Source organism: Canis aureus, chromosome 11 (genome assembly GCF_053574225.1).
Source record: "Canis aureus isolate CA01 chromosome 11, VMU_Caureus_v.1.0, whole genome shotgun sequence".
Lineage (NCBI taxonomy): Eukaryota > Metazoa > Chordata > Mammalia > Carnivora > Canidae > Canis > Canis aureus.
The window spans coordinates 58,615,259-58,642,938 of record NC_135621.1 but is presented as its reverse complement, the minus strand read 5'-3'; the positions used below and the strand labels follow the sequence as shown (position 1 = coordinate 58,642,938).

Here is a 27,680-nt window from a genome sequence, read left to right as displayed (position 1 = left end):
GGTAGACAGGAACAATTATAGACCACAGAAAGAGCACTGAAGAAAGAGCACTTGGTCCAAGTACCAAGTTCCAATGAGACTCGGAGCCTATTTTAGCTAGGCAATCTCAGGCTAGTTTTAGCATCTATAAAATAACCCCTCAGTTCTGAGATCAATTAAGATAATGTATGTACAATCATTTTATAGGCTATAAAGCACTCATTACACAAATGAGTGCTAGAGATTAAGTATTTTAGCCACTAAAATAATCTTGAAGATAATCATTTGCCCATAAGGAGCCAGTAATAATTCATATTGGCACCAGTAATAAAGAACAAAACTGTGTGATACAAATTATGGGGTCTTGGAGAACAGTGTTCTAAAAGAACAGTATTTCATTAAAACATTCTAGGCTCTCAAAATGATAGAGTTTGCACTAGAGTAGCATTATACTTTTCACAATTTACTTCTAAATGGAAGGTGTAAAATACATGAGCAAAACAGTAAGAAATTCACATATTGATATAGTCTAATCCAACTTACTTTATAAGATATGATGGGATTATCATAAGCAGAAACATATCCAAAATGTGAGCACCACAAATATTTTCAACCTGTTCATTAAGTACGAAGTTAATACCAATTAACTACCAATAAGTTAATAACCTGCAAGTAGAGCTTAATTAAGGATCACTACACTGAAAAGTCTCCATAGAGAATTCTTACAAGTGGCCAGGGGTAGAAACCATTGGGACCAGGAGGGTGCTGGGCCTCTTCCAACACCAAAGTTCCACTGCTGGTCATTCCTGGACTTTCTGAGAACTTGATCCTTGAGTACAATTTGCCCAAATGTGTAGCAACAACTATGGAGTCACCTTAAAATCATGATTCTCCATCAGTAGATGAAAAAAAATTTTAGAGTTCCCATAAAAGAAGAGACTGTGAATATCTAATTCAGGCCTCGTTCTGCATGAACACTTACACTGAGGGGAAATATAAAGCTAGCCATCAGTGTAAGATAGTCATGCAAATTCACTTTTTTTGAAATTAGAAAATTAATAAAGTGGTCAAATTATTTAAATTATGCAAGATAATACATGGAGAAATACATTTATGATCTGCCTCATAACCTCTCTTGCCTGCTGTGACTATATGGAATTATTTCTGATCACATGGACTCCATTATGATAAGCAGGCCACAGTTTAATGAACTGTCATTATATTCATTTAAAGTTAAAATGTATACACTTGTAAACACATTTTGTGAATATTTTCTAACTACTTCCATTTCTAAATGAATATATCTAAACTTTACATACAATTTCAAATTCAACCCTATTTTGATTCTATGAAGATGCTAAATGCCAGTATCAAAAACTTGTATTGCCTATGAAAAGTAGTAAAAATTTAAAGAAAGCAACCGATCAGCAGAAGAGATCATGCTGACATAATTATTGATCATGAATTGATTTTTTTAAAGTCAGTTTTTAGGTTGAACATGTAGGAAAAAATCTTATCATGGAAAATTTACTTTTAAAAACAGTACAACTCTGGAAGCTACTGCATAATTCCCTCACAGTTATGGAAACTGCATGGATCCATCCAACAAGCTCCTCTTACCCGGTCAGAGTGGCCAGTGGCGGAGGCCAGAAGTTTTCCCTTCCTCCAGTCCCAAATGCAGACTGTGTTTTTGGCATCCAATCCCACAGAGGCCAAACGCTAAGAATAAGAACAACAATTTAATAGCTGAAACAGATGGGCACATTTCTTATTATCCATGACTTCTTTCAACAAATGGTCACTGACTACCCCACCCAGGGCCAGAAACTGAACATAGGGAAAAAAATTATTTCTCAAAATCCATCTTAAGTACACAACTAACGATATCAGAGATGACTTCTATTAGCATATACTGAAACTTCAAAAACCTAGAAGTTGTAACTCATTTGTCTCAAAGCCTCTGATTTAACTGGTGAACATCAGAGGAACAAAACCTGAAGGCAAGGTTCAATTTTTTTTCTCAAATTGTTTAAATTTTTAAATTTAAAATCTTAACGTGAGATTTAAAACAGTCTAGGATTCTATGGTCTAAAAAAGCCTTGTCAAACTGCCAAAATTAAAGGGTTTGACAAACACATAGGGAAGAAAACCCATCAATGAACATTATGTTCATTCTTAATTTTCATAGTTCCACAAACATTTCAGGGGGCATGCTGGTAAAAGTAATCTAGTACTTCATCTCCTGGCATAAATTCTTTGGGCTTATAGCAGAACTTGTTCTCAAGGGAAAAGAAAATTTAACACATTTAAGTATGTACAAAATAGAGATCACCAAAACATGTATTAAGAGCTTCTAGCAAGACGCCTTGCTTAAGGAAACAGCACTGTGTAACGGACAGAGAGGCCTGGACTGGGTGTAAGTAGATCTGGCTTCTCTTTTGACTTGTGAGGAGCCAGACATACGACCTTGGAAAATTAACATTACGTTTTCTCGTTTGTAAAATGAATGCCAAATACTTGTTATGTCTGCCTTGTAGGATTATTGTGTGCACTGGTGAAATAATGTAAGTCAAAGGGTTTTGAAAACACAGTGGCACCCAAGTAATAAGAGTATCTGAGCTTATGTATTTCACTCAGTATGTTGAGTGTGTATGCATATATATAGAATGACACACAGTCACATCTAGCTAAATGCAAACGTGTCATTCTGCAGGGATTATTCCATTTTCTTCAGTAAAGATGGTTTACTGTAACTGTTACATCAGTAACATTTACTATAAAAAAATACTTGGTTGGAAGTTTTAAAAATGTGCCCTTAAGAAAGGGTGTCTTTGCAGGGTTTTTTTTCTCTGCTATAAGTTTTAATAGAGCCTTCCAGCAATGGAAATTATAATATGTGGTTGCATTTTTATCCATATAAGAAAAATTTGAAGTGTGTGGATTTCATTTAGCTTATTCTTTTTTTTTTCTTTTTTTAATCATGGGCACTAAGGTAAAACCCACATTTCTTGATTGAAAAAAAGCCAAAGTAATCTATTTCGTCCATTTGTAGTGACAGGCCCCAGAGCTACCTAAAAAGCATTTCTATTGCCTTTTGTTGTTTGAGAGGTGATGGGCCATTTGTCATTTTCTAAATATCACTCGATTCCAGTGAACTCTGTCCAGGGAATAAGGCAGACCTGAAGCAATAGGCACCAACAAGCTGGGAAATCCATCATGACAAGCAAATAGGTTATTTTTCTCAGCTGACAGTTGAGTACCATGCAGTCCACCCTAACCCTCACCCTTCCAAATGGAATCTAAAAGAGAACAGCTAAGATTTTAACACAAAATAACAACGAAGTCAATGTTAAAGCTGGATTTCCTTCTGCTGCATTACGTTTTTCTTGTAATGCTTCAGAACAAATTCTGAAGTTTGTTACAAAAACAAAATCAGAGAATGTGCTTATGAGTACACATCTAAGCCTACATTCACATTTGTACTTGTGTCTGCATGCTAACATTCATTGAATTTAGTCAGGAAGTCAACCACTGCCAATCTGAACAAATGGGACTTTTGGTGTTTTTTTAAAATAATACTCTCACACTTTTTTCAGTTGGCGAAATGTGTTAGCATGAAACAGTGTGAAGCCAAGTTAGAGGTTATTCAAACTGTCAGGCAGGGCATGGATTTGGAACCTAAAGGATGGTGGCAGAGAACTGGAAGGTGAAAATGCACTCAGAGGGACTGTAAAGATACTCAAATACACGTAACTCAGTGGCTGCTTGAATTGCAGGAGTGGATAGGGAGAAGCAGCAGTTAGAAGAGACCTTGAGGCAAAGAGTTAAAGAGAATCTTCTCAGTGAATTATTAGGAGGTGGTGCTATCCTCTAAAAGCAAAGGAGATGCTCAGGGCTTGAAGTCTATGAAAAAGGTTAGGTCCAACACTGATTTCAAATTTAGGAAGCTAAAATGGAAGATAGAGTGGAATTGCTGAGTCACAATAGGTCCAATCAACTCGAGTTCATGACTTGCTTCTGGAGGCTTTTCATCAGATGGTGAGACTAGGGGAAACAAAACTGGAACCTACCCAGAGCTGGGTATCAACGAGACAGCTGGAAAGGTTCTGACAGGAGAGGATTCTAGGAGGTGGACAAGGGGAAGCAGCAAGGGTCAGTGGGCCTTCTGAGCCTATAAGCTATGTGCACTGTAATTCTGGGTGACTTGTGAGAAGTCATTAAAGAAAACGGAAATGGAAAAAGACACACACCTGTCCATCTGAGTCGAAAGCCAGGCAGGCGACTCCATGTGTATGGACATCTTTAAGAATAGACACAGTCTGGACATTATAGGAATCCCATATACATATATATGGCTCCTTCCCAACTTGGCCAGTTGCAACGAGAGTTTTATCTGGGTGTAAGGCAAGGCTGAAAAAAGAAAAAAAAAAAAGGCCTCTTTTTCATATCCTCCTGAACAAAGTTAAGAAAAGCATTGATTTTCTTCTATCCACATTTCTTTCTCATTTCAATCATCTAACAAGACACTCTCAAGAGAAAACGTCTGTACTGTCCTCAAAGTGATAAATTACCTGACTTCTCTAATGGAAATGTTGAATGGCAAAGAGAGGCTTAGCACAGTTTAGCACTAATTTCATTTGATCTTACCTATTTGGTTACCTTAAAATTAGACACTATTATGATTATAATTCTATGATTAAAAAACCTAGATAGTTCTATAATTGCTTTATGTCAGGATATTTACTTACTTTGAAAATATTACTCAGCTTTTTCAAGTTAGCTTTTGACTTTAATTTGAAAAAAAAGATGCTGTTGCTAGGAGAAACTGCACTTCTCAGAATTAATTAAACCTGCTTGCACAAGCTCTGGATGCCATCCTCATTAGGATTTCAAAACATGGAGGGGTCTCAGAGTCAAGTGCTGCTTCTGTGTCGGTTGCCATAGATTATGTATTTTAAATGAAAATTTCTATTTTACATAAATCACTGTAACACCGAAAGAACCACAAATTACTATGCTTGTGGTTTGTGTAACATTTTTTCCTCTGTAGTCCAATCAAAACAAAACTTTGTCAAATACCAACTAGAATTTCAGAGTGTATAGCAGTCAAGAGGGAGAAATGTCATCATTATTATTCCTAGATGAGCAATTACTCTGTTTTTAAATCATTGTGTAAAGAAGTTGTACCTTTCTAAAAATAGGTGTTGAGAATTTTTTAAAAGGCACATCACCTATCTGAAAAACTAGCGGATGACTGTTTACACAAGTCTTTTTCTTTTTCAATTTCAACATCTATTTAGACAATTCTTTTTTTCAAACTTCGGCATGATTTTACTTTTTTTTTTCCTGTGTTTTGTTTTAGCTCTAGAGCTTAGGACGTCGCAAAGTCCCAGCATGATTTTCATACAGACATATGCTGTATAATCAGACCTGGATCTGCACGCTGCTGTCCCTACCCCTTCTGTCTTTTTGGGGGGACGTTCATCTCTTTGCCTCAGGTGTCTCGTCTATAATAATGGAGTTCCAACGTAAAAGTAGGCAAAATACAGAGCATTCAGCACAGCACCAGGCTCAGAACACCCGAAGCAAGTTTCATTATCATTTGTCTAACTGGCATCTAGATACAACCAACACGTGCATCGGTGTGTGGACACAGTGCGTCTTTCAAGCACAGGTGACTTCCTGCCTCTCTCGGGTCTCCAGGTGTGCTGCCCCCAGATTCTGCAGCACCAGGCTCCCTAGGCTGTCCCCGCGAGCTTGTCCTCGCCGCATTGAGCTCCCTTCCTGGCCTCCCACCAAACCCAGTGTGGTCTTCAGCGCAGGACCTAAGAGTACCTCCCCTTTCCTGAGCACCCCCCTCCCCCAGGCCCTTGCAGCTGGTGCCGTAGTGCCGCTCGCTGTCTTCCCAGGTGTTCCCTACGCCCCCACTGCCCACGTCCTACTGGCCCCCCTCGTCCTGGGTACTGCTCCCCACGCCGGAGGGCTGTCCCGCCTGCACCCTCCTGCTCAGGCTGGTGCTTCCTCCGGGTTTTGTTTTCTTCTTTTTTAAACAAAGAGGGTGCAGGTGGAGCCCGCACAGTGCGCAACGTTGCTGTAGGAGAGGAAGGTGTGAGGCCAGATGCAGGGGCAGGGAGAGGAGGGGCTGGCGGCCCAAGGACCCCGATCAGGCCCCAGGTGCTGCTGCAACACCTCTTGCCCGAAGCAGCGTGATCTAAGGGAGTAACACCTGCGTGCCCCAGGTGCCGGGGGCCCCTCCGGGAGACCCCTCTGCCAGAGGTCTGGCTTCGCGTCACCTGTCAAGCACGCGCCAACCCTCCGTGGTGCCTCGTGCCCCTTCCCCCGCCCTCAGTCACCACGTGGGGTACTTCCTCCCGGAGGCCAGGCCGGGCGGGGGGCCAGGTTCTGGCCCAAAGGCTACGCAGGGACGGTACCGCCCGAGGCCAGAGCCGGGGAGTCAAGGCACGTACCCCAGCCGCAAGCCTAGGACCTTCAGGGGGGAAGGAGGACTCGGACAGCCAAGGCCTTACGGGGCCCCCGGGGGCCCATCCGACGACCGCAAAGGTCCAAGGCCGCAGCGACCCGCAGGTCACGGCACATCCTCAGGGGTCCCGCCGGCGGCAGCCAGGGGCCCACCGTGCGAGGGTCCGCGGGCCTCTTCACCCGAGCCCCCTCGGTGCGCGAATGCTGCCTGCGGACAGGGTCGGGGAGGCCAGTGCACCTGCGCGGGGGGGGGGGGGGGGGGGGGGGCAGGGTGCGGGGTTTCCCAGGGCTCCCGGCTTCGGATGCGCCGGGGCTGAGCGCAGGTCCAGATGCAGGGGCGGCCAGGGGGCGCGCGGGAGGCCGGCACAGCGTGCAGGGGCGGCGCGGGGCGCGGGGCGCGGGGCGCGGGCATCGGCCCGGGGCTGCCGCCGCCACCACCCTCCCCAGAGGAAGCCCCGTCCCACGGGATCTAGGGAGTCCTGACGGCCTGCAGACGAGTCCCTGGGTGGCCCCGGATCTGAGTCTCCAACAAGTGCCTGCTGGAAAATATATCCTCGGGGGTCTTTATACGGAGCATCGGAAAAAGAGAACACATATAAAAGGTGCACAGGGCATCCGTGTGCAAAGACAATACTCAGAGCTAGTCTTGCAGAGAGTAGCAGAAAATGAGATGGGTCAGGTAGGCCAGGGCGGCCTTGTAAGCCCTTTAAAGCGGGCCGGGAAGTTAGGGCACCACTGCCAATTATTAGAGGACATGGCATGAATAGTTGCATTTTTTAATAAGGTAACTCTAGCAGCAGTGAGGCAGTGGGAAGGACAGATGGATGAGAAGTGTTAGGAGAGAAGGCAAGGAGGCCATTAAGGGAACAGGTGACAGATAATGAGATAAGGAGCGGTCGAGGGGATTGGAAAAAAAGGATGAGTCAAGAGATATTTAAGGGAAAGAGAAAAAGTTTTCGGATGCTGAAGGCTAAGGAAAAGCCTGAGCATGTCAAAGCTGACTGAAGTTTTTTGCATGGGCAACTTTTAAATTCACAGAATTTGCAGCCCTAGAGTTTAAAGCCTATGAGGCCTGACGATAGAAAAAAATGGCCTTAACCCAACTTTTAGTGAGGAAACCAAGGAGACGCCTTAGGTTAGCACCACCCCTGGAGTCCTAAGGGCTATGAAGAAGAGGATCTGACTGGATAGTATGATCCATGAGGGCAGGGGCTGCTTCCATCACTCTACACGCAGTCCCTGGAACATTATATGGCAGAGTAAGCAATAAAGTGCTTGCCGAAGAGGAAGCAAATAATGCCAGCAATCACGGTTGCTATATTGCCTCTCCACACTGACGTAGGCAGTAGGTTCTACACAGGAACTGGAAACTAAAGAGGAATGAGTGTTTTCCCCCTAGATGGTCAGAGACATTATCATGAGACATAAATGAAACATTTGCTAGATCACAGCTTCTGTTTAAAAATGTTTGAGATAGGGGCGTCTGGGTGGCCCAGTAGGTTAAGTGTCTGCCTTCAGCTCAGGTCATGATCTGGGCTCCTGGAATTGAGCCCCAAGTCGGACTCCATGCTCAGTGGGGAGTCTGCTTCTCCCTCTCCCTCTGCATCCTCCTAAAATAATAAAATCTTTTAAAAAAATATTTGAGATACTTGGTAGACTTCTAGGGTCCCGAAGCTCCCAGAATTTTAAAAAAATTGCTCTTCCAGGCAGTTGTTCTTACTATAATTTCAAAATCCCTAACCTTTCTCGCTTTGTTGAATGAGGTGGAGGGCAAAATAGGCAGCTTTCAAGAAATCTTGAAAAAGACCTTCAAAATAACTTCCCAGTCTAAATTACTCAATTAGTGGTATGACCCAAAAACATTTCATTATGGATTTCAAATATCTTTACTCTGGTTATTTTTGTTCTTTTCCTTTACATCAAGGGTCATGACATTATCACAGTCATTAAAAAGTTCACATTGGAAACTTTTACTTTTTAATCTTTTGTCAGAAGTTCTTTTAAGCGGTTCTTTACACCATCTCTTCCTGGCACATAATTGCCACTGATCCAGGTTCTTCCTTTGCTGTTCGAATACATTATCAGTTACCTGTTTCTCCTTTTGTAAGCTGAGACTCTCTGACCTCACCTCTCTGGCTTGCTTGCAACTTGATTGTTTAAAATGACTCATAATGTTTCTACTTATCCATGTCCTTGTCAAGAATAGAGAGAACAGAGAACAACCTTTATCCACTTTGCCAATTGTTACCTTCTCATCAGCTCCCTAGAAACGTCACTCCTTCTACCTGATAACAGAATGAAGGTATCTGTGTATCTTTTAGAGCACAGCCAAGTGGCACTTTACCTTTATTTTAAATTTGTCATATCATTTCAACAGCACTCTTTAAACCTCATCAGAGACCAGAGGGAAAACCAACAAACTTTAATCTCTGGATTTGCAAGAGCATAATATATAAGGTGTCAGTAATGGGACAGTTGCAGAAGCACTTCTATAATAAGCAGGTTGGAAGCTACCATCAAGGTATGTATTTATTTATTTGGTATGTATGTATTTATTTATTTATTTAAGATTTCACCCATTTATTCATGAGAGACACACACAGAGAGGTAGAGACACAGGCAGAGGGAGAAGCAGGCTCCATGCAGGGAGACCAAAGTGGGAATCGATCCTGGGTTTCCAGGATCACGCCCTGGCCCGAAGGTGACCCTAAACCGCTCAGCCACCCAGGTTGCCCCCATCAAGGTATTTATTCCCTTCTTCCCAAACCTCTCCATTTAGGAACTCAAGATATTCCAGAAAAGTCGTTTTGAGCGGGATCTGCTTTTGTCCAGTCCCAAAACATCTTTGGAATTTTAGTTAAGAAGCACTCATATGACAGATGTGTATATCTGTATGTATTTTCCTCACATAAAACCAAATCCAGGGCAGCCCGGGTGGCTCAGTGGTTTAGCACCGCCTTCAGGTTGGGGTGTGATCCTGGAGACCTGGGATTGAGTCCCTCGTCAGGCTCCCTGCATGGAAGAAGCCTGCTTCTCCCTCTGTCTGTGTCTCTGCCTCTCTCTGTGTGTCTCTCATGAATAAATAAATAAAATCTTAAAAAAACAACAACAAATCCAGCCCTGCTGCATATTTCAAAACTGTTCTTTGCTCCTTCCACAGAAGTGCCTGAGCCTAAAAAGCCACCCTACAGTAATGCCTTTAGATGAGCCAACAGATTAAAGGAGGTTGGGTCCCCTTATCTGATTGAGGGGCTGCCATGGAAAGAATAATACCTCCTGAATTCCTTCTGATAAGATTTCGTCCATGAAATGTCCAACTATTATGTACTTTCCAGGGAGGAAATTACAGAAGTGGAAAGCACCACCATTACACAAAATATCTGTTCTACTCTAAGTCTCTCATCATCTCCTTCACCATATCACACTGTTGTAAGTCTTCCTGTGACTGGAAGTATTGATACTACTTACTTATATTTTAAGTCTATCTGCCATTTGAGAGTTCATAAATCAAATCTCTTCTATGTTCTTCTAAGAAAACTTACCCTTTGCAAATTTTGCAAATCATTCTACTTATAATAGCAAAGCCACAATATTTAAAACTTTAAAAACTGACTCCCTTTCACTGAGGGTCTCGATACAATGGAGGTCTTACTCCACACCTATATGAAAAGGTTTGGTGTCATCCTATTTTTTCTTCGGTACTCAGCTTATTACATTGATAGTATGATACATGCAGCAACAAAAAAGGGATCAAGCTTTTAAAGAATGCCTTTCTCTGTGTATATAAAAATCTGGTTCCCTTGGGAAATCCCATCTTCTGTTACCATAGCAATAGAAAGCACTGCAGAGAAGGGCTTTCATCACCCTATCTGGGAGAAGGAATTGATTTGTTTCTCCAGCATGCCAAGAGGGCAAAAGCATGTCTTTCTGATGTCAAATGAAATCAGGAAGATTTCCAAATATGTTGTGTGAGGAGAAGATGAGAATTAATAGAGTAGTGGAAAGAGGGAGCCTTGCTTATAAAGGTTAAACAGAAAACACTAATCAGCACTAATTATTCTTGATTCCTGGAGGCAAAAAATTATATCTGAGTACTTGTTACAAGTGAAGCATTTAAAAAATGTTCATGCTTTTGACTTTACTTTTTTTAAGATTTTATTTTTTAGTAATCTTTACACCCAATGTGGAGCTTGAACCCACAACCCCAAGCTCAAGAGTTGCCTGCTGCATGGACTAAGCCAGTCAGGAGGCCCTGACTTGACTTTTAAAAAAATTTTTTTTTATATATTTATTTGAGGGGAGGAGGGGCAGAAGGAGGGAGAGCCCAACAGGGAACCTGGAGATCATGACCCAAGAAATCAGGAGTCTGGTGCCCAGCCCAACTGACTGAGCCACGCAGGCACCCCTCCCCGATTTTACTTTTTAAAGCCTCATTTCATTTTGCCCAGGCTGCTTCAGTGATTCTCTCAGTAATAAATTAATGTTATTGTCTCTTTTTTAAAGTAGTCTCACCAGGAAAGTGTGAAAGCTTTCTCCCTGCTTATCCTACAGATAACACTGAAAGAAACTTCCCAATGTTGGAGATATAAGTGCATCCAGGTGATTGGGCTGAACTGTCTGAGAGCAGTGGGAAGGCAGCTGCTTGCTGGGCTGGAGAGGGAGTGGCAGCCTCAGTGGATATGCACCAAAGGAAGGCTTTATTTGAATGCATTAGCCTGGAGATAGTGTGGCCACAGATGGAGGTGGCTGTGCTCAGGGCCTTATCCCCCAGGACACCCTTAGCACTAGAGTGCCATCACCAGTACTGGGACCTTATCTGATACCACCAAGGGGGAGGGCCCTGCCTTTCAGGTGGGCCTGGGGAGGATGAATGAAGTGATGGCAATGTGGACAGACCACCAATGGTCCATTGCCATGTTCCTGACCTGTGTGAGCCTGAGGGTACCTGTATGGTTGAGCATGGAGGTTCCTCAAGTTGGACTCCTTAACCTTGATGAGTGGTACATCTAATAGGAATTAATGTGATTTAGAAAAATGAAGAAATGCAATATATCTTACCTGCTTCATACCACCATACCTGTATTGGTATGGAAATATATTCTAGTAATACTTTAATACCACACTGAAGAATGGCTCAAGAGCATAGTGGTTTTGCTGCCTGGTATCAAAGCGTGCAGTGGCATGCTGAAGCCAGCTCAGACTGACCAGCAAGAACTGTTGAATTTTAGCAATTTTGAGAATCAATTGTTAAATGCAACCACTCTCAAATATTAAATTATATCAACTTACCACTAAAAAAGGCATACTAAAACTCATTACTTCCTAATGATTTTACTACATTTGACTATTATCTTGAGGTTATTTACCATTCTCCTCTCTCTATGGTAGAAGTACTATAGAATGATGTGCTACTGCACATCTTTTTTGAACTCTGTTTTCAATACTATCACATTAGTGGTTTGAAATCAGCCATTGTGGGAGTATTTACATCATGGAAATCAACCAACTACAAATAAAGGCTTGATGTATTGTTTTGTTGGTTGTCTACACTTAAGACATACAAGGATAAAATGTTAATAATGCAGAATAAACTTATTAAGGGTATCATGTCTATAGCTGTTATATTATGAATAACACAAAAAAATGAGAAAATATTCTTCCAATATACAAAAAATACCATTGAGGTCAGCAGAGAAATTGCTTACATCATTGGCAAATGATTAAAGTTCTAATATATATCTTTATTGTCTTGGTAATAAATCGAAAATACCAACATTCATGTCAAAACTACACTCATTTGTCAATGATGTGAGGGACTTCTTTTCTGAACCAGAGGGTAATCAAGCATTCATTCCTTGTCTGATTTTGTCAGATCATAGTTGAACTGCAACCAAAGTTTGGCCACAGATACATGAGTTCAACAAAAATCAATGAAAGCATTCTATGAGAATCGATTGGCTGTGTAGAATTTACAATAGAGTGTTATTTTTTTTATTATTTGTAAATTGTGTGCCACCCATCATTTATACCAATAAAATTTATCACAAACCTTTGAGGGTATATGTCGGTTATTAAACAGGCATCAGTACATCACTGAAGCATATCTCCTCTACTTACTGGCACAAAATAGTTTCTCACAAATCATTTCAGCAAATTACTCAATGTCTATGTGGCCCTGTTTCTCTCCCGTAGAAGAAGAAGAATAGTACCTACCTGAAAGAAGGTAGGTATAATTGTGAGGGTTTAATAAATCCTAAGGCAGCTATTAAAACAGTAATGCTTAAAACCTAGTGAGCATTATACAGGTGTCATCATTATTAATTAATTGCCACGTGATAGAATCTGCTCAAAACAAATATATATGAAACCCACCCACCCTTCACCCCTGAGGATTGACATTCTAAGCCAAGGAAACTCACCTCCACAGAGTTATTGTGAACTAAGCTTCAAAATTTTAAAATAAGACTACCCTCTGAGAATTAAACTGTTAAGAACCACATGAAATGGACAGGATTGGTTATCTAAAGAAGCTATGCTAAGGAGAAAATATCCTAGGCAAGAACAGGATTTGGAAATCTAACCCAGTCACGATTGATGGTGAGAGAATTTGGACTCCACTACTGGAATCAATACATCTGAGTAAAAATGTTAATAGAAGGGAGAGCTCTGTGTGAAGCCTTTATAGAAAAGAGTCAGATTGAAGACAGTATAGTATGGTATAAGGATAGACATATAGATTGATGGAACAGAATTGAGTCTAGAAACAGACCCGCACTTTTATGCTCCATTGATTTCCAACAAAGGTGTTAAGGTAAATCAAAGGGAGAAGGATAGTTTTTTCAACAATTAGACATCTGCATGGAGAAAATGAACCTCAACATCTACATCTCATCATCCACGGAAATTATCTCAAATGACCAGAGATCTTAGTATAAGAGCTAAAAGTATACAACTGGTAGAAAAAAAACACAATCAAACCTTTGTGACCTTTGAAAGACCATGTTTCTTAGAGAAGAAACAAAAAACACAAGTCATAAAAGAAAAAAAAAGTGGTAAACTGGACTTCAAAATTAGAACTGCTCTTTGAAAGATACCATTAGGAAAAAAAAAAGGCAAGCCATAGACTGGTAAAGAAAATTCACAAAGGATTTTTGCTCTCAATACATAAAGGATGCTTACAATTCAATAGTAAGAGAACAACCAAATTAAAAATATGGCCAAAAGACTTAAACATTGTCAAAGACAACTATAATTTTAAAAAGTGACATTCCAGGTGTTGCTGAGGATATAGAGCAATCACAATGTACATACCTTGCTGATGGGAAGGTAAAATGACATGTCACTCTGGAAAGTATTTGGCAGTTTCTTATAAAGTTAAATTATATACTTATTATGTGATCTAGCAATTCCATTCCTAGACACCCAAGAGAAAAAATATGTCTAACCTATATAACCTATATACAAATGTTCACAGCAGCTTTATTTATAAAGCAAAAAACTGAAAATAATGTAAACGGCCATTAACAGGTGAATGGATAAAGAAATTATTATGTATTCATACAGTGGAATTGTTCTCATGAATAAAAAGGAATGAACTACTGATACACACATCAACATGGATGACTCAAAAACATACTGAAGAAAGAATCCTAGAGAATTCGGTGGAATGTTCATGTCCAATACTTCACCATACAAATGTGGGAGTCATGAGATGCTGTCCAGAGTTGATGACTCCAAAAACAGAGGTATAAAAATATAACTTAGAGTGACAAAGGTAAATGTTAAGGGAATTACAAATAATGAAATAGCCCTTTGGGGAAGAGAAGGAAAGGAAAGGAAGAATGGCATATGTAAACTACATCCTTAAGTATCTTAGAAGGAAGTCAATCATGGATTGGATTCTAAAATGGATTAATCACAAAATAGCGATTAATCACAAAATAGCAATTAATCATACTGGTTTGAGATGTGAAGGTAACCACCTGGGGAAAAAAAAAAACAGTCCTAAGAATTAAAAGTGTTCCTTTGGAAAGTAGATTGGGAATGGGAAAAGGTGGAACAGAGGCAGTTTTTCATTATATAAAGCCTTCAGGAATCTTTGGTTTGTGTATCTATATTGCTTTGATACAAATATAAAAATTAAAGCAAATAAAAACAAAAAATAGTTACAGAGAAATAAAAATTGACTCAGTTATGCAAAAAAGAATGTATCTGGTGGTTTACATGTCTTCCACAGGCAGGAAGTAGGAAGGGATATCTGATGACTATATCAGATTTATCAACCCCCAGATGTTCTCATCAAGTACAATTGTTACTGATAAAATAAATTTGATCAGCATGGCTTGTCTTACAATTCATTCTTTGAAAAAGGAGAAATACTGCCTTAAGACTGTAACACAATTTGGTAATGAGAAGGTTCACTAATGAAAGGGGTCTATGTGAAACCCAGCTTTCTGAAGCTATTCATCTTGTTTTTTCCTCTTCAAACAAGGAGCATGACTCAAGCATTGAGGGCTATATTTGGCAGAAGTCCTGTTAATTTAGGATAATTAAATATGCCAGTCATGTGTTTCAGTAAGGTCTGATTAAATACTTTAGAGAAGTCATTAGTGAATCCATCTGGTCTAGTGGCTTTGCCAGATGGCAAAATGTTACTACCTCTATCTGTTCTGCTCTTGGAATATTCTAATTCTATTGTAAAATAGCATGCAGTTATTTTCAGGGTAAGTCTTATTTCCTGGTTTATATTCCCAAGGGATCTGGAAGGTGGAAGGCAAGCTTCACAACTATGTTAACACCATGCCAACGAGCCACAAGATCTCAAGGCAGTATTATATGGCCTCTTATCCCACTCCTGAATTCTAAGTGATTTTGTTATTTCCATTTCCTAAAAACGTTCTACATCAAACATTTCAGATGGTGCTCCATTTGTTACTGGAGAGTCAGAACCACAGGGAGAGGTAACCAGCTGTATTTCACACCTATGAGATTATAATACTCCATGATGTGAAAAACCCTAGAAGTACCTCCTCTGTGTGGATAGTCATCTAAATGGCAAAGTGGCCGGTTTTGATTTTTTTATATTACAGAGTTGCACAACTCTGTGGGAGTGCCATAAAATGACTATCTTAAAATTGTTCTGGTTCTTTGACCATGCAGAGTTAACCTGACTTGCTAATTCGCTAATCAGCTGGATCAAAATGCAAGGTATTCTCCAATGCATTGACAATGGCATACCAGTTGGTGTCTAAGGTAAACGCTTAAACCCAAGTCATCACTGAGGACTTGGAGCTGCTAGAGGAGGATTTGGGTGGCATGATGAAGATACAAAGCAAAGATAAAGCTAGAAAAGAGCCCCAAATTTTATTGCCACTCTCAACCTCAAGTCTATTCTAAGGCTAAGCATTAGGTTCAGCTGAAGCCCCACTCTCTCCTAATAAAGGCCAGATTTGTATATCTAATAACTTAGTTGACTGTGATCAGAATTTATATTTATGGAACTGCTGCTTCCAAACCACCCCCTGGGCATCTGGGAACTAGGGGTACCATCACTACAGCAACTCTTGCACTTAGAGCTTTGGTTTTATTTTATTTTGCTCTTGGTTGACAGCACCTCCCTTTTTGTTTTGTTTTGTTTTTTTCCTTTTCCTTCCCCTCTCTTCCTCCCTTTCAAGTTTTTCTCTGTCTTTACATTGGGGTGTTATATTTTTTCCAGCATTTCTGTGTGTTTGGAGAGGAGCAGGATGGGTGGGAAGGTATGCATCTGTCATCTCAGTCCCATATGTTTGCCAGAACTAGAAGTCAACACTTGACTCTTGACCACCACCCTCAATTCTGAACAGCTGGAATTCAATCATTGTAACAATAACACTGAACTCGGCATAATGACTAATTAAAATCTTTTTAAGATCCATACGTGCAAGGATATTTGTTTCTACCAAGATGGTTTACAAAGGAATGTCCCCTCCCACTACCATTATCTCTCATCACCACAGACACCTTCAATGCAACGTGGGCAATTTGGAAAGATCAAAATATGATGCAGGATCATCTGTCTTTGAATCACTTGTGTCCTATGGTAAAGCAAGAATATGTGATCCCAGAGGCCCAGGGAGAAGGGGCCAGAATAAGCAAACTGGCTTTTTCATGGGGGAATGAATTAGTATTTTTAAAAGGGTGATTACCATAAGAAACTGCTGAGCAAGTACCTGGCACCTGTGCCCTTAGTAGACCAGGTGCCAAAGAGTGCTATTAGACCTCCAGGCTCTAAGGGCAAAAACTAGTTATAACTTGGACTCTGCTATGCCAAAAGAGAGGAAGAGTGCTCTTCTCATGACTGGGCTTTCAAAAGACTGACAACAGCCAACCTCAGAAATATCTCTTGCGATGTCCCTTCCTTTACTGGTTGTTTTTGTTTTGCTTTTTTGTTTTTGTAGTTTTCTTGGACTGCTTGATCTAACAACCACAGAAAGGAGAGCCAGTATCTCCCACTGATTGTGAATGGATCAATTTCTCCAATTAAGTCTGTTGAGTTTGGCTTTTTATTTTTTAGGCTATGTTATTAGGTACAGACAAGCTTAGAACTTTTTATTTTCCTGGTAGGTAAACAACTTTATTATCATGTAGCTACTTTCTTTAGCCCTAGTATCTGGTTATGTTTTAAATTCTATTTTGTAAAATATTAATTGAGCTATATAGGCTTCCTTTTGGCTAGAATTTACCCAGTATATCTTTCTGATCTTCTTATTGTCCATCTTTCTGCACTCTTAACTGTTAGGGGTATCTCTAACAAAATGATGTAGCTGAGGGGTGCCTAGGGGGCTCAGTTGGTTAAGCATATCTGCCTTTGGCTCAGGGCATGATCTTGGATCCTGGGTTTGAGCCTCGAGTCAGGCTCCCTACTCAGTGGGGAGTCTGCTTCTCCATCACCCTTTGCCCACCTCCCAATGCTCGGTCGCTCGCTCTCAAATAAATAAATAAGTAAAATCTTTTTAAAAAAAATACATAGCTGGACTTTTTAAATCCCAAGTGAAAATCTGTAGCTATTAACTAGAGAGTACAATTTATTTATTCTTTATGTAACCACTGAGATATTTGGATTTATTTCTGCCATTTATTTCATGCATTATTCATCCTGTTTTTTGTTTTCTGGGTTTTGTTCTCTTTTTAATTCTTTTTTTCATTTCTTTTTTTTTTCATTCTTCTTTTCCATTTTTTAAAAATTATTGGGTCTTCTATTATTTTATTGCAGATTAATCTAGAAATGTTAACATGCATTCTTACAAAAATCTAAAGTTAAGAGTTATCTGTAACTTCTTCTTTAACCACATAAGAGCTTGAGAACACTTTTTAATTCCTATCTGTCCTGGCTCACATCACAGTCTAATTTTACCATTACTTTAGTATTTTTTTTAACTTACAAAGTTAGACATTATTATTATTATTTCATGCAGTTAATGTTTAGTTATCTATACATTTATCAATTATCTTACTCTCATTTCTCCTGCCTCACACATTTCAGTCTCAGATCATTCTTTCCATCTTAAGTATATCTCTTATATTCCTTTAGTGGAGGTCTGAAAAAGTTCTTGGATTACCTGAAAATGTCTTTTATTTTGTTCCTGTTCTTGAAATACAGTCTCATCTGATACATAATTCTAATATGATTCCTCACACTATTCTCCACATTTCTAAAACTTTCTGTCCTCGACCATTTATTCAGAAATACCTTCTTTTCTTCAGTTATGTTTATTTCAAAGCTCTAATCAATTCTTCTTCAAATCTTATTTTAAATAGTGTCTTGCTCTTAATCTGTATTTAATTTCTTATCTTAGTTCTTTAAACATATTAATCATACTCATTTTCAATATCCAAAGTCTTCATGGACCTGATTTTGTTCCGTACATTTTCCTGTCTCGGGAAAATTTTCTCATATATATTGTGATTTTTTTTTCTTTTTTTACTGAAGTCTCATGCTTCTTGGAATTTTATCTGTGGGAATTCTTTGAGACTCAGGAAAAAAGTATACATTCCTCTGTAGGACTTGTACTTGATTCTGTGCACACTTGGGCATACCATGTGCAAGGATCATTGTGTGAAGTCTTGTCAGACCACACAAGCAGAGTGAATCTGTGCTTGAAGCCTATATGAGAGCTGTTGTGTGATCATAAACTTTCAAAAAGGAGATTTTATTTCCCTCTTCCTTATTAATGTCTTATGTCTTATACAAGGGAGTCGCTTTGTTTTGTTTCTAGTTTACTGTTAAAATGTAGGTCCAGGGATCCCTGGGTGGCGCAGCGGTTTGGCGCCTGCCTTTGGCCCAGGGCGTGATCCTGGAGACCCGGGATCGAATCCCACATCAGGCTCCCGTTGCATGGAGCCTGCTTCTCCCTCTGCCTGTGTCTCTGCCTCTCTCTCTCTCTCTGTGACTATCATAAATAAATAAAAATAAAAAAAAATGTAGGTCCAGGTCTTTAGAGTTCTAGCTATACCAGCATCTACTATTAGACCATTTTTTACCTGTGTCACCAACACCCCATGAGGTCATCCAAATGGAAGGTCAGAAACAGCAGAGGTTAGTACATGCCCCAGAGCAAAAACCATCTTGAATACTGACTGATTTCTCTGGGTCTCAACCTTCACTGCATTTTTGGCTCTAAGCATTCCTTGACTTACCAGCTTATTCAGAAATACATTTTAAATTATATTTTAAATATTTTATCCAGCATTTCTAATTATTCTCAGTGGGAGAGTTGTTCAAGTTATCTGATCTTGCACATTTCTAAAAATATGAACTCTGTCCCTTCTTCTGCAGTCTCACTACTACTGCTTTGATTTAGCCCCCTTGCTAGTGTTTAGAAAGCACTTCATAATCCTTCATTGCACTTAACCACAGTCTATCTAGCATCATGATTGGGCTTGTTTTATTTTTTTATTTTTTTGATTGGGCTTGTTTTAAACATGCATCTCATGTTGTGAGCTATACAAGGATAGCCTGATTTAATGATTATTTCCCAATGCCACCATCTACCACACATACACAAGCACACAAACGCACACACATTAAACACACACACTCATCCACCTACCTTCATACACACCAGCCTTACATATTCTTATCCACACACACAATACATACCATTGTGCCTTGCACAGAAAACACTCACAATAGACTTAGGTGAATCACATTTTATTTTCATATTTTAAACTTTTGATGTCCAACTTATATCTAGATCATTGTTTTTGTATACTTTGTGATTTCTAGATTTGGTGATCATCTGAGTTCTCATTCTGAGTACATGTTGTGATTTCATTGATTTCTGCTCCTGATCTATGACCCTGGATGGAGGAAGTGTGTGTGATGGATAAAAACTCTAACTTTGGAATCCTAAAGACTTGCATTTGGTTTGAATCTCAACCTTATTTCAATTTACTGACTGTAGGAATGACAAAAGTTAAGTAATATCTCTGGGCCTCAAGTTTCTTATCTGTGGAATGGAGTAAATGTAAACATTTAGCACAAGGTCTCGGACTCAATGAGACCTCAACAAATAGAAGCTATAAGGCACAAGGCCTTTAGCATGACAACTAAAATTATTTATTACCAAGCGAACTAAATTTAAAACCTTAAACATATAAGTTACTTATTTTGATTTTTAGATATGGAAAATAAAACTGAAATGCTTATCTTTGTCTCATTCTTTCTCTTCTTGGGGTCACTAGTTACCATTCTACTGTATTTTCAAAGAATATTAGACTAAAATCCCTGCCCTCTTGTAGTTGTTTTCTCATCGGTGACACTAGATCAGCACAGTGCCTGGCACCTAAAGGATGCTTTATAAATAATTGTTGAATTGGTAAATAAGTCAACACACATAGCTCTGAATGTCTGAATAAGAGGAAGACAGGTGAAGGAACACATTGAATGATATAGGCAGCCTTCATGCATATAATTTCCATCACAAACTCTGTAGAGAAGAAAAATCATGAAAAATGCAGTTTGTACTCGACATTAATAGTTTCCCAAAAATATTTATCTAAAATTATCCAGAAGATTAAAATCCAATTCCACAAGTGCCATTCTGGCATAACATTTTAATTCATAGAGTCGCATGCTTTTCTAACTAAATTAGGTACAAAATTAAAAATAACCACGTTTGTGATATTGGTTTTGAAAAATTACACATTAGATTCCTTATAATAGTTTGTATAGCAAAAATGTTAAACAGAAATGAAGAAAGGGTCTTTAAAAGCCAAGAACACAGCAAACAAGCCTAATTCAAGGTCACTGATTTTCCTTTGTGTTTTAGTTCAGCACAAATGGTTCAGCAAGGAGAAAAAGAGCTTTACCTATATCCTATTATTTCATAAAAAGGACGAGCATGCCCTCCTCAGAGCAGAAGCATGACATCACACTGGGGAGTCAGGCATGAATAAATTCTCCCTTTAAAAGAAGGCTCCATCCAGAGACAGAAATTCATGCAAGCAGCATTTTAGTGTCCAGGCCAACCTAGCCCAATTGCATTACTTCACATTCTCAGACATGTCATAATAAATGATTTTCAACTCTAATGGGAAGTTTTTACAGAGCAAAAATTAATGTCTAGGGTTAAGTAAATCCAAGAAAACAAAGTATATGAAAGAAAACTATTTAGGCTTCATAACCTTTAATGCAATGGGAGTCACCTGTCAGCTCCTGTTTCAGAGTCTTTGCCCATGTGGTCAAATGTAACCCTCAAGAAGGGCCTCGCTAGTCTGGAACTGAGGGTCCTACACACATACTATGCAGACATAAATTAAACCCTCCACCTCCCCTCGCATTGCCCCATGTCTGATTTCACCCAATAAAGATAAAAAGTTTAAGAATTGCTTGAGGCCAAAAAATGTACCCTCTGTCCAGAATGGTGGTTCATCCATGTCCCCATCCAAGTATCTGATATGCTAGGGGGTGCAGTGAGAATGCACGTAATGCAGGCTGTGTCAATGGGCCCAGAAAAAAATTTACCATCTTGGAGGGCAGTGTGGTCCATGAGCCTCTAAGCCAATTTATACTAGTTTTAGGAATAATATAAAACATGCATGTAGTGGGGGTCTCTGAACACAGTGATAATTTTAGGACATGTTTGATGATAAGAAATGTCCATAGTTTTAAAACAGTTACTCCCCAAAAAATTCTGGCTAAAGTGTACTCCTTAACTTAAGCTTTTTTTTAATGGAATAGTAGGTGATACCTTTAACACCTAAGTCCTGAGCTATTTGATCTTTCTTGGCAGCTATCTGATCCTTCTTTTTTTAAAAAAATATTTTATTTATTTATTCATAGAGACACAGAGAAAGAGAGGCAGAGACACAGGCAGAGGGAGAATCAGGTTCCCTGTGGGGAACCCAATGTGGGGCTCAATCCCAGGACCCCGGGATTATGCCCTGAACCAAAGGCAGATGCTCAACCACTGAGTCACCCAGGCATCCCTGATCCTCCTTTAATCACAAAAATAATAAGGTACAGAGTGGCTAGGTGTTGTTCCCAGAATCTCCCAGTTAGTGGCAAAGCTCTACATCAGCTTGACCTCTAGATCGTTAGATCAGCTTCCTTGCTGGCCTAAAAAAAAAAAAAAAAAAAAAAATGCTGGATTTCAAATGAATAACAAGTTCTCTGGAGAAAGGTACCACACAAATAACCAGATTGTGAGCAAAGGACCTGACCCAGTAACAGTTAACAACCATTGTTTTTGTTAATCCTCAATTAATCCTTGGCTGATAGTTAATATGTTCTTACTTTGCAGATGGGGAAAGTAAGGCTCAAAATATGAAGTGATTTGTCTAAGCTCAGTCCATAAAGGCAAATTATCCAAACATGACTAATATAAGCTTGCAAAGAATCAAGAAAGTCTTACTCAGATCCTTTGGGCTAATGTAAGCCAGATTTTTATCTCAAAAGGAAAAAAACAATTAAGTCTTTAATGTGCGCCAGTAGTTTGCTGGGCATTTTGACATTGACTACCCTTGTAAAGAAGTTCTAGTAGATCCGAGAGCACCATTTAATAAGGACCTGCATGAAGATTCAAAGGAAGGTTTGCCTGATTCTGAAAATTTAAAGCCAATTAATTTTACCTCTCTAATACCAGTTTCCTTTCCACTATACCAGGAGCCAGTAGACTTTTTCTTTAGAGTAGTAATAAAGAGCTTAGTCTTTCAAGGCCATAGCATCTCTGTGGCAACTACTCGACTCTTCAACTCTGCCTTAGAAGTGCGAAAGCAGCCATGGACAACATGTAAATGAATGAATACATCTGTGTTCCGGTAAAACTATTTATGGACAGTAAAATTTTCATATGTATTGAAATATCATTCTTCCTCCTACCTGTCAGAATGGTTAAAATTAACAACACAGGAGGCAGTAGGTGTTGGTGAAGATGTGGAGAAAGGAGAATCCTCTTGCACTGTAGGTATAGCTACTCTGGAGAACAGTATGGCAGTTCCTCAAAATGCTAAAAATAGAACTACCCTATGATCCAGCAATTTCACTACTAGGTATTTACCCAAAGGATACAAAAATACACATTCAAAGGAGTACACGCACCCCAATGTTTATAGCAGCATTATCAATAATAGCCAAACTATGGAAAGAGCCCAAATGCCCATCCACTAACAAATGGATAAAGAAGGTGTGGTGTGGTGTGTGTGTGTGTGTGTGTGTGTGTGTGTGTACACCGGAATGGTACTCAGCTGTCAAAAAGAATGAAATCTTGTCATTTGCAATGATGTGGACACAGCTACAGTATATTATGCTAAGCAAAATAAGTCAGAGAAAGACAAATACCATAAGATTTCACTTATGTGAATTTAAGGAACAAAACAGATGAATATACAGGAAGGGGGAAAAGAGAGAGAGGGAAAAATAAATCACGAGAGACTTTTAACCCTAGAGAACAAACTGAGGGTTGATGGAGGGAAGTGGGGTGGGGGATGGGATATGAGTGTTGGGTGTTAGCTAAGGAGGGTACTTGTTATGATGAGCACTGTGTGTTATATGTAAATGATAAACCACTGAACTCTACTTCTGAAACCAATATTGAACCATATCATAACTAAGCAGGATTTAAATTTTTAAAAAATAAAGAAAGAAAAACAAAAGCAAAAAATAAAGTATACAAAATAAAAAGAACTTTAAAATGTAAAATCATTCTTAGCTCATGGGCCATACAAAAACAGGTAGCCAGCCAGATTTGGTCTGTGGGGTGTCATTTGCTAGTCTGTATTATACTATCCTTCTTTTAGTATCTACTGGATTCCAATAGCCAATTAAGAATCTAATTTGTCAAAAGATTAAAAATCCAGTTTTCAAAGGGTTATTTTACTTCTCAGCATCAAAATCCATAATTTTGATGTTGAGCATGTGGCTCACATGAGAAAATAACTTTTTTCTTTTTTATTACAAAATATTTCAAACATATATATATATATATATATATATATATATACTCATATGTATATATAAGGCATAGAAAATAAAATGAACACCATAGGCCCATTAGCAGTTTTAGAAATACATTACCAACAATGATGCTCCTAGTCACATTCTCCTCCCTTCCCAAGAAAATATCACTACCCTGAATTTTGTCTTTATCAAGCATTAGTCTTTTTAATATATAGTTTATTATGCATGTATGCAGGATTGCATTTGAATTTTATTTAAATGGTGTGTTATTATAGGTATTCTAGGACTTGCTTTCTTTAATCCAATATTACATTGTGAGATTACATCCACATTTGGTATAACTGTACCCAAAAAAAAAGAAGAAGAAGAAGAAGAAAAGAAAAATGAAAGAAAGAAAGCAATCAATATGTCTCCCCACAGGAGAATGGGTAACAACATCATGGTATACAAAGTATGATTCAGGAGTAAATTTAAACAAAATGAAGCCAATAGATTTCTAAAACCAAATGGCCAGGGGCCCCATAGAAAAACTTTTGCCACAGTCTTAAGGACTCGACCAGACTCCTCAGTTGAAAGCAGAGGATAGTACTCTCAGGCATGGGTTGTGAATGGATTCCAGGCAGAACCTTATTTCCAAAAAAAGAGCAAAGGTGTATAAATGGAAACAAAGAGGGAAAAAAAGTAAAAGGAAAAAAACAAAAACAATAGATTTCTAACTAAAAATATAAATAATCTAATGATATTTAAAAAGAAATGCCAAAATCCTTTAAATAAAAACAAATCTTCTGTGGAGTTACCAATCTCAAATATGATCTACATATATACAGTTCACTGATGAGGAGAGAAAGAGAGAGAGAGAGAGAGAGAGAGAAGCTACAAGTGAATTTGGAGAGTATAATGCTGGGGACAGCAGTTGTGGGTGGGGCAAATCTTCCCTCCTCTGGAAAAATGGACTTATAGAGTTATGCCATGAAGGCCCAAATTCAGCTGCTCAGAAGGTACATTTGTGAATCATAGACATAACTGATTGAAACTCAAGTGATGTAAACCATTAGTCTTTTTTTCGAGCCAGTAAAATGAATAGGCCTATTAATGCTATTGAAACTGTACATTTATCTAATTAGAATGATTCAGGTCCTTTGCCTTTCTTTATAAAAAAAATTATGTCTACAAATTAATGTTAAAGCAGACATCTCACTAATAAATCTGGGAAAAATATCAGTACAACAATGTTGCATTAATGCATACTAACAACTTTAAAATCACTGCAAATTACTGATTAACTTATAAATGAAAAAATGTACTTAGAAATAAAAAACAAGAGAATAAAATATGGCATGTACATCTTATAACTTCATGAAAAGCATGTTGGGATACATCCAAAACTTCAGGTGTCTTTCTAGAACCTGTCAGCCAATGTTAAAAAGCACAAAGCTGACACTCCCCAGTGACAGTATGGCATGACCCTGTGACAGACTTCATCTACTTCTATGGCTGCACCCTGGAGCTTTTCCCCTCTTTCCCAAATTTCTCTCCTTCTAAGATTCTGAAATAGGATATTTACCCCCAACATAATATTACACATATTCTAAATATAATATAATATCCTAAAATATCATTTACTCCCAGCTTTTCCCAAATCAGTGTCTTTCTCCAGGATTCTAGGAAGATTCAAGTAAAATTGTGTTGAGCACCTACTAGGTGCAGGGAAGTTAGAAGTGAACTCTCTACAGTGAGTTAGTTACAGAACCTCCCTTTTTTAGATTTTTTAAAAATTTATATATTCATGATAGACAGAGAGAGAAAGGAGGGGGGAGCAGAGACACAGGCAGAAGGAGAAGCAGGCCCCATGCCAGGAGCCCAACGCAGGACTCCATCCTGGGACTCCAGGATCACGCCCTAGGCCAACGGCAGGCGTTAAACCGCTGAGCCACCCAGGGATCCCTCAGAACCTGCCTTTAAGGCATTTATAACTCAGTAAGAAAGACATGCAGGTACGCAATGTATAAGATAGGGTAGGTTATGCTGCAGTAACCAAGAACCCTAAATTCTCAGTGGCTCAGTCCTTCCTCATGCCATACAGCTACTCTGAGCCTGCAGACGGGCTCTCCCAGGAGCCCAGACTGGTGGAGTGGTCACTATCTCGAACATGCTAGAGCAGAAAAAGCATGGTGAAGTACACACTGGCTTTTAAAGCTTACACAGGGATCCCTGGGCGGCGCAGCGGTTTGGCGCCTGCCTTTGGCCTGGGGCGCGATCCTGGAGACCCGGAATCGAATCCCACGTCGGGCTCCCGGTGCATGGAGCCTGCTTCTCCCTCTGCCTGTGTCTCTGCCTCTCTCTCTATCTCTCTCTCTCTCTCTCTGACTATCATGAATAAATAAATAAAATCTTTAAAAAATAAATAAATAAATAAATAAATAAATAAATAAATAAAGCTTACACAACACATTACCACCTCTACTCATATTTCATTGGCTAACTCAAGTCACATGGCCACACCTAACGCTAAGAGGGTGGGGACGTGCAATGGGACTTTGGGCTGGGAAGGAGAGACAGCTGGAATATCTGTGAATAGCATTAAGGACAACACAGGAACCCATGGCTGTATAATAAAAGGAAGAATAATCGAAGTGTCGAATGGTGCTGGAGAATAGAAGGATGATTAAATCTGACTGGGAGGGAGAGGTTTTTAAGACCCTTGGCACTTATGCTGGACCTAGGATGACTGTAGGTGTGGGAAGACAATTGAGGGTGAAAAGCAAGAAAAGCAAAAGTGCTGAGTTATGTACCTATAGGGGGTGTCCAGAGTGTCCAGGAAATGAGAACCAGGAAGTATCTAAAAAGTTCACATGAAAATAAAAAGTTCACATGGACGTAGGACAAAGAGGAACTGAAACAGTAGAACCATACTGAGCATAAATGCTATGCTGACAAATTTCAATTCAGAAAGCAGGAAACCACTGAAAAATATTTTGTGCATTAATAACAATATTTAAACAGCTTGATACGTTTTTAAGTGATATTATCTACCTTTATCCCTCACACCACCCCAGATAGATATACTCACTATAAATAAATATGAGGACAATGAGACCTAGATCACAGTACAGGTCAGGAGGAGGCTCAGATTCAAATCTCACGCTGTATTCATTAAATCACATTACCAAGACATGACTGAACTGTTTTTTACTCATTCATTCATTCAACAAGTATTTACTGAATGCCACTGTGGGAGGTGCTAGGGATATACTGATGACAGGATGGTCTGTAATTTCACATCATTTAAAGTATCCTTTAGGAGACAAACAAGCAAAAACAGTGAGTTATGAGCTGCATCAGAAGCACAGAACAGAGAAGCAAGAGAGGAGATGCTGAGGCCTTTCAGAAAGCTACTGAGAAATGAGTAGCATTTCAGCAACTCAGCTACTGAGCTGCTGTTCAACAGGTATACAGTTTCAGTTATGCACGATGAATAAATTCTAGAGATGTACTGGACAACACTGTGCCTACAATACTGTAATGTACACTTAAAAATGTGTGCAGGAGGGATGCCTGGGTGGCTAAGTTGGTTAAGGGTCCAATTCTTGATTTGGGCTCACGTCACAATCTCAGAGTCATGGGATCAAGCCCCACACGGGGCTCAGCACTCAGTGGGAAGTCTATTGGAGATTCTCGTCTCCCTCTCCCTCAGCCTCTGCCCCTCCCCCTAAAAATAAAATAAATAAAATCTCTAAAAATAAATCTTTTTTAAAAATCTTTTTTAAAAATAAATCTCTCAAAA

At 39.3% G+C, this 27,680-nt stretch overlaps 1 protein-coding gene across 8 annotated transcripts in view; it reads right to left on the bottom strand.

The window, feature by feature from the left end:
* Positions 1-27,680, bottom strand: part of EML6 (EMAP like 6) — a 270,622-nt gene that overhangs the window by 154,400 nt on the left and 88,542 nt on the right. For all 8 annotated transcript variants that reach the window (XR_013389568.1, XR_013389567.1, XR_013389566.1 and 5 more), the window contains exons 3-4: positions 4,230-4,389; positions 1,600-1,698 (exon numbers count right to left, since the gene is read on the bottom strand). Coding sequence is in view for 5 of the 8 variants with exons in the window: in XM_077915410.1 (XP_077771536.1) it covers positions 1,600-1,698; positions 4,230-4,389 (259 nt within the window). In the remaining 3 variants the exon portion in view is untranslated. The remainder of the gene's footprint in view (positions 1-1,599; positions 1,699-4,229; positions 4,390-27,680) is intronic.